Source organism: Mustela nigripes, chromosome 14 (genome assembly GCF_022355385.1).
Source record: "Mustela nigripes isolate SB6536 chromosome 14, MUSNIG.SB6536, whole genome shotgun sequence".
Taxonomy (NCBI): Eukaryota; Metazoa; Chordata; class Mammalia; order Carnivora; family Mustelidae; genus Mustela; species Mustela nigripes.
Window position 1 is genome coordinate 15068044 of NC_081570.1, and position 12038 is coordinate 15080081.

General features: G+C 54.3%; 1 protein-coding gene across 4 annotated transcripts in view; it reads right to left on the reverse strand.

Annotated features, from left to right (window-relative positions):
* Nucleotides 1-1362: 1362 nt before the first annotated feature.
* Nucleotides 1363-12038, reverse strand: part of ECE1 (endothelin converting enzyme 1) — a 115598-nt gene continuing 104922 nt past the window's right edge. For all 4 annotated transcript variants that reach the window (XM_059376549.1, XM_059376547.1, XM_059376548.1 and 1 more), the window contains 5 exons: nt 9208-9318; nt 8444-8511; nt 7413-7603; nt 4546-4641; nt 1363-3868 (listed from right to left, as the gene is read on the reverse strand). In XM_059376549.1, coding sequence (XP_059232532.1) covers nt 3692-3868; nt 4546-4641; nt 7413-7603; nt 8444-8511; nt 9208-9318 — 643 coding nt within the window. In that variant the 3' untranslated portion in view covers nt 1363-3691. The remainder of the gene's footprint in view (nt 3869-4545; nt 4642-7412; nt 7604-8443; nt 8512-9207; nt 9319-12038) is intronic.

Here is a 12038-nt window from a genome sequence, read left to right on the forward strand (position 1 = left end):
CGCTCCATTCATCACTGACCCACCCATTCTTCCATTTACCTGTCTATCTACCAACCTATCCATCTACTCACCCATCCACCATCATCCATCCAACCATCCATCCATCCATCCAACCATCCATCTACCCATTCCTCTATCCATCCATCCATCCACCCATCCAACCACCCATCCATTTGTCTACCCACCCACCTACTTATCCAACAGTCACTGAGCCTGCGCTGTGGCTGGTCTGTGCCAGGCCCTGGGCTGCTAGAGATGGTACAGGCACTTTCACAGCCTAGAGAACTGGAGCCTCTGCGTCACAGGTTGAATTATGTCCCTTCAAATTCATATGTTGAAGTCGTAACGCCCAGCTCCTCAGAGTATGACCTTACAGGATCACTGCAGATGTCATTAGTTAAAATGAGGTCATCAGGGTGGGCCCTGATCCAATATGACTGGTGTCCTTATAAAAAGGAGGGGACTTCAGACACATACCGGATACGCACATGGGGAGAACACCATGTGAAGATGAAAGCAGAGAGCGGTGATGCTTCTACAAGCCAAGGAGCGTCAAAGATGGCCAGTGGACCGCCTGAAGCTAGGCAAGATGCCTGGAATAGATTCTTCCTCACATCCTTCAGAAGGAATCAACTTGGTCGACACCTTGATCTTGGACTCTAGCGTCCAGAACTGTGAGACAATAAATTTTTGTTGTGTGAGTCACCACGTTCGTGGCACTTCGTTACGGTAGCCTGGCACTAGTGTACTCTGGTAGGAGAGGGAAGCCTGTGTGATGGCCCCGATCTGGAGGTCAGGAAGGGCTTCCTAGGAGAGGTGATGCTATGCTGGGCATGGAAGGACGGGTAGGAGTTTATCAGGCAGAGAAGTTGGAGAAGAGCATTCTAGGCAGAAGGATGAGTATATGCAAAACCCAAGGGGAGGCATGAGTGCACATCAGACACTTTTCCTTGAACCTCTTTGAATTCACCTGGAAATCAACAGGAATACTCCTGTTGGCCCTGCCAAGCATCGGAGGCCCGGCCACCCCTTGCTGCTGACACCTTGGCTCCAAGATCATGGAAAAATGTCTTTTACCAGGATGCTCCCTGGACGCTGGGAGCTGGCACGCTTCATTCTCCCCAGAAGGTAGTGCTCGGGTGATCATACCGATGGAGGAGGAATGGCCCGATGGGCACAGGCCCTGAATCACCTTCCAGCATCTGTCAGGGTCCAAGGCCTCTGCAATGGGGAGCTGAGGAGGAGGAGCAGTGAGCCCCGCTGATGGGCAAGGATGGGTGCTCTGTGTTGGCCAGGGCTCCCCAAGCCCCCATAGCCACACAGGACGCACACTGGCCCCGGGAGGACACACACAGTCGCACACCACTTGGTACAATATTTTATTTGTGTTACGATAGTGCCACACCAAAACTACAGTAGCACAGAACATAATAATACAAACAGAGATTCCCAGCTCCAAAGCGCACTTCCGTGGAACCGCAGAGAAGCCAGCCCTATGGCTCCCTGGGCCTGAGGGGGGTGGGTGTCTTTCGGAGGACAGCTGCCCATGCCCTTGGCCTTTTTTAAGCTCTGGAGGAGTAGGGACAGTGGGGGCAGGTCACTGCTTCCATCTCTGTTGGGCCTGAGCCCTCCTCTACCCTGGCCCCCTGTCGTTCCTAGGGCACCCCCTCCGGCTGAGCCCTCAGCCTGGGACACTTGCTTCTGGTGCGGAGGCTCCAGGCTGTGGTGCCTTGAGGACTGGGAGTTCCATGGAGAAGGCAGGATGGAAGCGGGCGCAGAGGGCTGGGGAAGCCTACCTCTGTGTGGTGGGGTGCGTGCACCAGCCCCTGACGCTGGCTTCTCCTCTGGCTCCTGTCCTTCCTTCCTTCTGAAGAGCTACCAGGCCTGGTGAGGACCGGGGGCCTCATCTGGAGCCCATCCTGCCTCAGTTCTGACACGGATGTGGCTGGTCGTCTTAGGCAGGGAGGATTCTGGTGGCCGGGCCGAGGCGAGTGCCGTGAGGGAGCACGGCCAGACCGTGGGAGCCGGGAGACGACTGGCTGCTCTGGCCTCAGCCACAGGGGCCTGCTTCCCCCAGACGGAGCTCCTGAACCGCGGCCTCGGAGAGGGACGCCATTCCTGGTTCCTGACACCACAGGCTGGACTGACCGTGTTGGGGGAGCCTTTCCCTCACAGTCTTCCTTGGCTGAAAACACCTCCAAGTGAGGAGTCCGTCTAGCTACAAGTATTGTCTTGATCCAACTGAAGAGGCTGAGGGGGGGGGGGGGGGGGGGGCTCAGGGCAAGTTCAAGGGTTCGTCAGATTCCTGACCTTGGTGCCCCAGACCTGCAGGCTAGAGCTCCCGGGCTGCCGTGTGAGGCCGCTCTGTGGACAGCGGGAGGAGGGGTACGGCCTTGTGTTACAGTTAGGACACTTGAAGGCTTCACTGAGGAGGCAAAGGGGCACCTGGCGGACGGCTGTCTCCTTGGCGTGGAGCCTGGGCTGCAGCCTCAGCTAAGGCACTGAAGATGGAGGGCGGGCAGGCGGGCCCGGCTGTGGTCCTGGGAGCCAAATCCAGGCCAGGGGTGCAGGACGGAGCCCAGAGGGAGGATCCGGGCCCTGTAGGGCAGGGGAGTGGTCTTCCCTTTTCTTCTTGCCCTGGGGAAGAGGGTCCGCAAGGCAGACCCCGGAGTTGCTGAGAAGGAAGGGTTGCTGGGTACACACCACACAGGGAGTGGCCAGGAGAGGGATAGAAAGAGGCCAACTACGGCACGGCAGAGCGCATCTGACGGAGGGCTAGGTCTCTCAGGGCTCCTGCCCTCCAGGTCCAGGGTTTTGGGTGCCCCGGGGCTGGGTTTGAAGGCCACAAGCTGGCCTCACCCTGCCGCAGCCATCAATTTCGTGCTGCGACTTTGGGGATCAGACCGTCCTTGTTGGGGTTCCCACTGTTGGACTCCGGGGACAGAGGCAGGCCAGCTGTGAGGGGCAGTGTCTGGGAGCTGGCCTCTGCCCCTTCCTGGCCTCCACACCTCCTCTCTTTATGCCCTGTGACCGCAAAACCAGCTGACAGAGGCTGAAATTGCAAACGCCGAGAACGGGGGCAGCTCACTACTTGGGGACATGCTCAGTGGGGGGGGATGGCTGCCCCAGCCGACCCCACAGCGAGTGAGGAAGGAAGGGGTCAATCAGTGGGCTTCCCTTATCCACAGGTTATTTAGAAAAACAGAATATAATAAATATACCAATCCTTTCCTTAAAAAAAAAAAAGTGTTTTAAATGCATTATTTCCCTGAAGATTTCCAGTGTATTCCACATGTTTAAAAAATAGTTTCCCCAAAAATATATCTTTAAAGCATTTGACACAGTGGTATTTGTGGTGTTTCTGACGCTGGATGTGGGCAGGGGGCGCTGTGTCCCACCGCCCGAGTCGGTGCGGGGCCCAGGCCCGGTAAGCCACCAGCCTGACACCCAAATGCCTGTGAGAACTGACGCGTGTGCCTAGGATGACAGGGTCTTCACAGGGGATCAAATCTCGGATTGTGTTGAGAACCCGCATCAGAGGCTCAGTTCCGGCTGGAAACCCTCCAGTGCGGGGTAGGGGGCCCCTGGGCAGCCAGGGGGCGGGGCGACACCCCAGACGCTGGACGACAAGGAGGCCTGCCGGGCTCCACCTGGGGCCCATCGTCGGTCCTGGCTCGCGGTGCGTTCACCCTCACCAGACCTCACACTTGTGCTGAGGGTTCATGGGGGAGCCGGGCGGGCAGTGGAAGTGTTCTGAGAACTCCCTGGAGTTAGAGACGGAGCCAATGACCCGGAAGCGGGAGGGGCTGTGAGGATCGGTGATGAGGCCTTCGTGGGAGCTCTCGGGCGTGCGGACAGAGCACCAGACCTTTACGAGGCGACAAGGGAGAAGCTGGGTCACCGTGGGGCCCTCAGACCACCAGACCGCCCCCATCCAGGACAGCAGGGAAAGGAGCCCCCACCTGGTTCTGAGACCCTTGGGAGTCCCGCGGGGGACTTGGTGGGTAGGGAAGAGACTGGGGGCTGGTATGTCCCCCATCCCAGCATCCCCTACTGTGGTCACCTCTGTCTGTCGGGGGCTTCTGCATTAGGTTTCCTGAGAATAAAGGGTTCTGCCCCCAAACCAGTCTGAAAACCTTGAACTGAGTCCAGGTCACTCACTTCCTGGGCAGAACAAAAACTGTCTAATGGCCTGGTGGCTCTGGGCACTAACAGAAGACGACACATGAATGCCAATTCAAGGGACATCCTGGAGCATCTCGAGTTTAGGAAATTTCTAGAACCCCTGAACCAGAGGGCCCTTAGCACTCACTTCGCCTCTCATCTACCTGACACAGGAAACTTTTCACGGTCTCCATGGCCCTTAATCGGATTTCTCTATCGGCAGGAAGCTCGCCTTCGTACAGAGTAGATGCCCTACGGACAGTCCAATGAGCTAGAAGGTTCTCAATTGAGGGGAACTTGCCCTTTGGCTCTCAGAGCTCCTGGAACAGTAAGACGGCAGAAACATGCCTGAGCTTGGCATATGCTCTACAATGAACTCACCTGCGCAAAGCCCAGGAAGAAGAGCTGGTTATTTGTGAGGCCCAGGGTAGGCAGCGTCTGCTCAGCCCCATTCTTCTTCACCCAGTTCTGGTAGGCCTGGGAGCAGAGAAAACAAAGCTCAGGGGCTCCCACGACACAGGAGCAAACAGGGCAGCAACAGGGGCGCAGTGTGGGAGGTCTCAGAAGCTCAACCCTGTTGCGGCAGGGACTCGTTTGGGTGAGTCTGGGCCCCCCTTGGCCTGGAAGAGGGACCTTCTACACCAGCACTCACTCCGAAGAGCTTTAAACACCATCTGCATGGCCACGGCTCTCAGGTGCCTACTCTGTACATTCACGGCTTCAGCTGGACTTCTAAGATGCATCCAGACTTAATACGGCACAGACAGAACAAGGGGTTACACTGTGCACGCACACACCCATGCACACGCTTTCTGACCACGGTAAATGGCACAACCAACCTCTTAGTTCCTCTGGCCCTGACCCCAGAGTTTTTCTTTGAGCTTCTCTTTCTTTCCTTTTCTTTCTTTTTTTTTAAGATTTTATTTATTTATTTGACAGACAGAGATCACAAGTAGGCAGAGAGGCAGGCAGAGAGAGGGGCGGGGGGAGCAGGCTCCCGGCCAAGCAGAGAGCCTGATGTGAGGCTCAGTCCCAGGACCCTGAGATCATGACCCAAGCCGAAGGCAGAGGCTTAATGCACTGAGCCACCCAGGCGCCCCTCTTTTTTTTTTTTTTTTTAAAGATTTTATTTTTAAGTAATCTCTACACTCAACACAGGGCTCGAACTCATGACCTGGAGATCAAGAGCCTCACACTCTTCCAATTGAGCCAGCCGGGCGCCCTGAGCTTCTCGTCCAATTATCCAAACCACCTAAATCCGGCCACTTCTCACCCCTGCCGTGGCTTCAACCCTTCTCTTGCCTGGACAATCTCACAACAGCTTGCTAACTAGACTCCTTGACTCGAGCTGGTTCAATTCCAGTTCCCTCCGACACAACATCTTAAGTCATCCTTGTAAAGCCGGAGTTGGCAGACCTTCCCTCGAAGGGCCAGAGAGTAAATATTACCAGCGTTGAAGGCCAAGCAGTCTCGGAGCAACTCCTCTGTGCTGGCCCTGTAGTGGGAACACAGCGGTGGAGAGCACGGAGCCCAGTGGGCCTGGCGGGGTCCCCCTACATTTTTATTTACAAAACCAGGCTAAAGGCTGGATTTGGCCCACAGGGTGTCTGTCGGTTTGCAGACTGTTGGTTTTTTTTTTTTTTTTTTTTGAAGTTTTACTTATTTAAGTAATCTCTACACCCCATGTGGGGCTCGAACTCACGACTCCAAGATGAAGAGTCGCACATTCTTCCCCACTGAGCCAGCCAGGCGCCCCTGCTGACCCTGGATTTATTATTTATTTATTTATTATTATTATTTTTTAATTTATTTGACAGACAGAGATCACAAGTAGGCAGAGAGGCAGGCAGAGAGAGGAGGAAGCAGGCTTCCTGGGGAGCAGAGAGCCCAATGCGGGGCTCGATCCCAGGACCCTGGGATCATGACCTGAGCCGAAAGCAGAGGCTTTAACCCACTGAGCCACCCAGGCGCCCCCTGACCCTGGATTTAAAGGATAAATCAGATCATATCATTCTTCTATTGAACATCCTGTGGCAGCTCCCACTGTACAGAACAAAACCCAAGTTCCTTGATCAGCCGACGCAGGCCCGGTGAGCTCTGGCCCCAGCCCCTCCTCCGACCTCTCCTCCTTCCACTTCACCCCTGCCCAATAGCAAGTGGAGGTGGACACAGTCTGGCCAGGTCAAAGCCAGGAAGACCAGCTTGCCCTGCCTCTTCTTCCTCCTCAGGTTTCAATTCAAACGTTATCCCCTCCAGAAGGCCTACACTGACCTCCCCACCTTCTTGTTCTGTATTACCTTGCCCTACTTTATATTCTTCATCCTGTCAGTACCTGAAATGATCTCCCTTATTTGTCTGGGTATGTACTGGCTTTCCTCAGCGCCATGCAAACTGAGCTGGTGAGAGCAGGACCCCTGTCTGTTTTGGCACAAAGTCTCCACTGCCCGAGACAGTCCGTGGTTGCTAGAAGGTTCACAGTGCAGTTTCACCGACTCATGGCTTCAGGCAGGTGACCCAGTGTTTCTGGCCTCAGTTTCCTCACCTGCCAAATGGGGGCTGTAATACCTAACGGTAAAGTTGTGGGGTACAGAGCAGAGCCTGGCACGTAAGAAGGCCTCAACTAGTGGCATTTCCAAGCTCTCCCTGTCACAGCAAGGAGGCGCCTCTGTCTTGCTCAGATGGACACCGCCTTCTCCTCCCGTGGGCTCCGTTCTCTCTCCCTTCCAACTCAGCTAACCTTTCTGAGTGTCCCCCTTGCCCCAGCTCTGTGCCCAAGTTGTGTGTCATCTTTCTGACAGCCCAGGGACACAGGGAGTGGGTGTTCACAGCCAAGCTCGCAGCGGCTCAAGGAGGCTAAGTGACCTTCTCCAGCACCAGGACTAGAACTCAGAACTGGCTCCATGACCAGTGTCCCTCCCCTCCCCAGCCCTCCCCTCCCGGGCCCACTGCTGCCTGATTCAGTGATGCCCATCCCTGCCAAGGTAGGAACCCGCTGGTCGTCAGGTGACTCCAGCCTAAGCCCTTTCCTCTGTCTGTCGGGCTGGACTCAAGCCTGGAAAACCCTCTGCGTGCCACGCTCCATGGGAGGGACTTCTGCAAACCTCTCCGTCGGTCCCCACTACCCCCCGTTTCGCAGATGAGCAAACAGGTCCCGTAGCCACTGCAGCTGGTCCCAGCTTGTCCGTAAAGCCCTTTCCCGAGCAGGCCACTGCGCAGGCCCAGGCCCGGGCCGGGCCGTGTGCTCTTACCCGATAGGCTGCCTTGAGCCCCCCATTGTCGGCGATGTTCTCCCCCAGCGTGTGCCGGCCGTTCACCGGCTCCCCGTTCACGCTGTAGTTGCCGTACTGCTCCACCATGCACTCCGTCTGCTGCTTGAAAGCCTCCACGGACGAGTTCTTCCACCAGGGCCGAAGGTTCCCGTCCTTGTCATACTCTCGTCCTGTGGGTTCCGAGGGAAGTGTCAGGCCAAGGGGGAGAGGGTGAGGAGGAGGCCGGGCTCACTGCACCTCTCCTCTTGGTGAGAAGCAAAGTCACTTACCCATCCCCCTCGCCGCCCCCCCCCCCCACCATCTATGCAGCAGCACCCAGCTGCACCAGGGAGATGATGCCGGTCTGGATGCCAGAGGGGCTGGGAGGATGAGCCGCGCAGCTGGGGGGTGGGTGGGGGAGAGAGGATGGATGAATGTCATGCAGGCAAAGGGTCAGCACGTTCATGGTTTTGGTGGAGCTGGATTCATTGTCAAGGCCGGCTGAGGGCCTCTGGACCCTGAACCCAGGAAGGGGCAAACGGAGTCAGCCACACTGGGCTCACAGGACAAGCCATGGCCTCTACGGTCCCGTCTCCTCCTTCTTGGCCTTGGAGTCCCCCCAAGGTGGAGGGAATGAGGATTCTGAATGTTCTGGTGAGGAGGCGAATGACTTCAACTCCTCTGACGGCAGGTGGCCCAGAGAAGTCTCTGGAGTGCCGAAGTAATGTGAGCTCCCTGCCGACGACTGACACCCACACCTGAGTATGGGACACCGTCCAGGAACCCTGTGTGTCTAACACAGTCCCACAATCAGCACGAGGCTGCACTCATCGTGCCCATTTTACAGACAAGGATGAGGAGGCCTGGAGAAAGGACAGGACTTGTCCTGGGACTTCAGTGGGCAGAGGCAGGGCCAGGACTGAAGCCAAATCCATCTGTCCCCAGACCTCTGGAAGTGACGAGAGCAAAGCAGAGGCCGTGGGGCCAGGAGCTAACATGCCCCGTCTGAAGGGGACCCCAGGAAGCAGTACCTTGATCATCGAAAGCATGAGTCAGCTCATGGCCCACGACAACACCAATGCCACCGAAGTTTAAGGCCCTGGGGAGGAGAACACAAAGGTGAGGATGATCCCACAAGGGGACATCACTTCTGGGGTCTGGAGACAGCAGGGTCCCGGGGGCTCTATGGGGATGTGGCCGCAACCTGAGCCTCCAGCCAGACCCTGGAGGCTAATCAGAGGCTGGGCAAATGGGCTGTGGTCGGCCTGTACACCCTGGAGGCCAAGCACTGTGCAAGACACTCCACCGAACTTCACTGTCCTCTTGGTCCCCTCAAAAGAGCTTGGCATCAGTGACCCACTGTAGAGATAAGCAAACGGCGCTGCGAACAGTTCAGTCACTTTGTCCAAGTGTCGTGAAGTCAGCGAAGAGCAGTCCCGGGATTCAAACCCACACTTTCTCACACTTTCCACCCATCCCCAGCTGCGACGACCCTAAAACACTGCTAGAGGGGCATGCCCCTAGATAGGGCACCCGACTTCACCGCAAGCCCCCAAGCTCCCAAGCTGCGCAGGGGCTTCTGGGCCCTGGAGACCCCAGAGGGAAGTGCGGGGAGTGAGGATGTGGTTCTCTCTGCGACATCTCTGAGCGTCCCAAGCTCCCTGGGCTAGTGGGACAAAAAGCCCTCAGGGAGACCAGCTGGCTCATGTGGTTAGCTGCGGGCCCTGGGGCTGGGCTGGGTGTCCACGGAGGGGCGGGGGAGGGGGACGGGGTGGGAGCACCACAAGCATCCTACTTGGGCGAGGAGCGGGTGTAGAAGGGCGCCTGCAGGATCCCGGCAGGAAACACGATCTCATTCTTGGTGGGCGAGTAGTAGGCGTTCACCATGGGCGGGGTCATGCTCCACCTGCAGGCAAACACGCGTGAAACCCAGGCCCGGCTGGTGGGGAGGCAGGTGGGGTCCGCCCATCCGGCAGGTGGCAAGGGCCTGAACCCCAGGCCCAAGGCACGGAAGGACAAGGACATCTTTAGCAGTGGTGTTTTGGGGGGAATACCAGAGAACACCCACGTGTCTGCAAAGAAAGGGATCCGCTGAATCCAAGGTCCACAAAGTGGAACAGCAAGGCACTTATGGACAGCCAAATGGACCGTTATGTAACGTAAGGGCCACTGCTGCAAGCGGTTCTCAAAGTGTGGACTGTGGGCACCTGGACAGGGCCCCCAAGTCCCTTTCAGGGGGTCCGTGAGGCCAAAACGATCTTATTATCTTCTATAATAATACTAAGACATGAGGTATCTTTTCCACCGTGGTGACGTTTGCCCTGACAGTGGAAAAGCAATGGCGGTGGAGCTCCCAGAGCCCGTGTATGAATCAAGGTGGCGGCCCCAGTTGTTCTGCTGGTCCCTGCCTTCCTCACCAGGAAAAACAAGCCCATCTCACTGAGGAGCATCGCTGATGAAGCAGCACAAGTACTTCATGTTCTTTTAACTTTTATTTATTTAAGTCATCTCCACACCCAACATGGGGCTCGAACTCATGATCCCAAGATCAAGAGTCATGTTCTCCACTGACGGAGCCAGCCAGGCGCCCCACGATTACTTAATGTCATTAAATCTAGATCCTTGAGTAGAAGTGTCTCGATAGTCGGTGCGACCAGATGGGAAGTCTGCATAAGTGCTTGTGTTTTTCTCATGGGACCCCGTTGGTGCTGGTGAGGGTGCGCGGCAGATGTCTGGCACCCGGCAGACATCTTGAAAATGAAGTGAGCTTATCACCTCAAGAGTAACCACTGATGTCATCTGTTGTCAGTGATAAAAATTCAAGGTTTAAAAAAACTTTGGGGACATCTGACTGGCTCAGTTCGTGGAGCATGCGAGTCTTGGTCTCTGGGTTGTGAGTTCAAGCCCACACTGGGCACAGAATTTACTTAAAAAAATAAGAATAAAAAATTTTTAAAAGAAATTTGAAAATTACAGGCACTTGGGTGACTCAGTCAGTTAAATGTCTGACTTTGGCTCAGGTAATGAACTCAGGGTCCTGGGATGGAGCCCCAGCTTTGGGCTCCCTGCTCAGTGGGAAGCCTGCTTCTCCTTCTCCCTCTGTCCCTCCCCCTGTTTGTGCTTTCTCTGTCTTTCTCACATATATAAATAAAATCTTTTAAAAAATTTTAAAAACTAAAAAAACTTAAGTTTTAAGGAAAATTAATTAATTAATTCATAAATGAATTAGTAAAATTAATTACAAGAACTTATATTGGTCACCATAAACTAGAGAGCTTCCAGACACTGAAAGACTTTTCTTTCTTTCTTTTTTAAAAGATTTTGTTTATTTATTTGACAGAGAGAGAGAGAGAGAGAGCATGAGAGGAGAGAGGTCAGCAGGAGAAGCAAACTCCCCATGGAGCTAGGAGCCCCCCACCCCCATCCGGGACTCAATCCCAGGACTTCAGGATCATGACCTGAGCCAAAGCCAGTTACTTAACCAACTGAGCCACCCAGGTGCCCAACTTTTCTCTCTCTCTCTCTTTTTTTTTTTTTAAAAGATTTTATTTATTTATTTGACAGAGAGAGATCACAAGTAGGCAGAGGCAGGCAGAGAGAGAGAGAGGGAAGCTGACTCCCTGCTGAGCAGAGAGCCCGATGCGGGACTCAATCCCAGGACCCTGAGATCATGACCCGAGCCGCAGGCAGTGGCCTAACCCACTGAGCCACCCAGGCGCCCCTCTTTTTTTTTTTTTTTAATTTAAATTCAATGAGCCAACATATAGTACAACATTTGTTTCAGATGTGGAGTTCAATAATTCATCAGTTGCTAAAGACGTCTTTCAGGAGGTCAGCAGCGGTAAGAACAAAGGTGGATTTTCTTGGATATGGTATAATGAAAGTGCCACTCTCCAGAAGTATATAAAAGTCAGCAAGCCTTGTCCCAAATGACAATGTATAATGTTCCAAATCATGGCTGAATAAAAGACCCATTCAAGGTGCAAGACAGACTGACGGACTTCGGTGCGACAGAGCAGGAAGAGTTCATGGCTATGCGTTCAGACTCCATGGTGCAACTGACCATTAAGAAATCACTACTTATGGGGTACCTGGGTGGCTCAGTGGGTTAAGGCCTCTGCCTTCGGCTCAGGTTATGATCTCAGGGTCCTAGGATCGAGCCCTGCATCACGCTTTCTGCTCAGCAGGGAACCTGCTTCTCCTCTCTCTCTGCCTGCCTCTCTGCCTACTTGTGATCTCTCTCTCACTCGCTCTGTGTCAAATAAATAAATAAAATCTTAAAAAAAAATCACTACTTGCTGAGTTTTGGTGTAGTTATCAATGAAGGATGAGCACAAGTAACAGAAAAGGCTACTAAAGCATCTCTCCCTTTCCCAACTTCATATCTGCATGAGACTAGATTTTCTCTGGTGGGGAGGGGCAGAGGGAAAGGAAGAGGGAATCTTTTTTTAAAAGATTTATTATTTTTTTATTTTAATTTTAATTTTTTATTTTAATTCTTTAAATATTTTATTTTATTCATTTGACAGATATCACAAGTAGGCAGAAAGGCAGGCAGAGAGAAAGGAAGGGAAGCAGGCTCCCTGCCGCGCAGAGAGCCCGATGCAGGGCTCGATCCCAGGACCC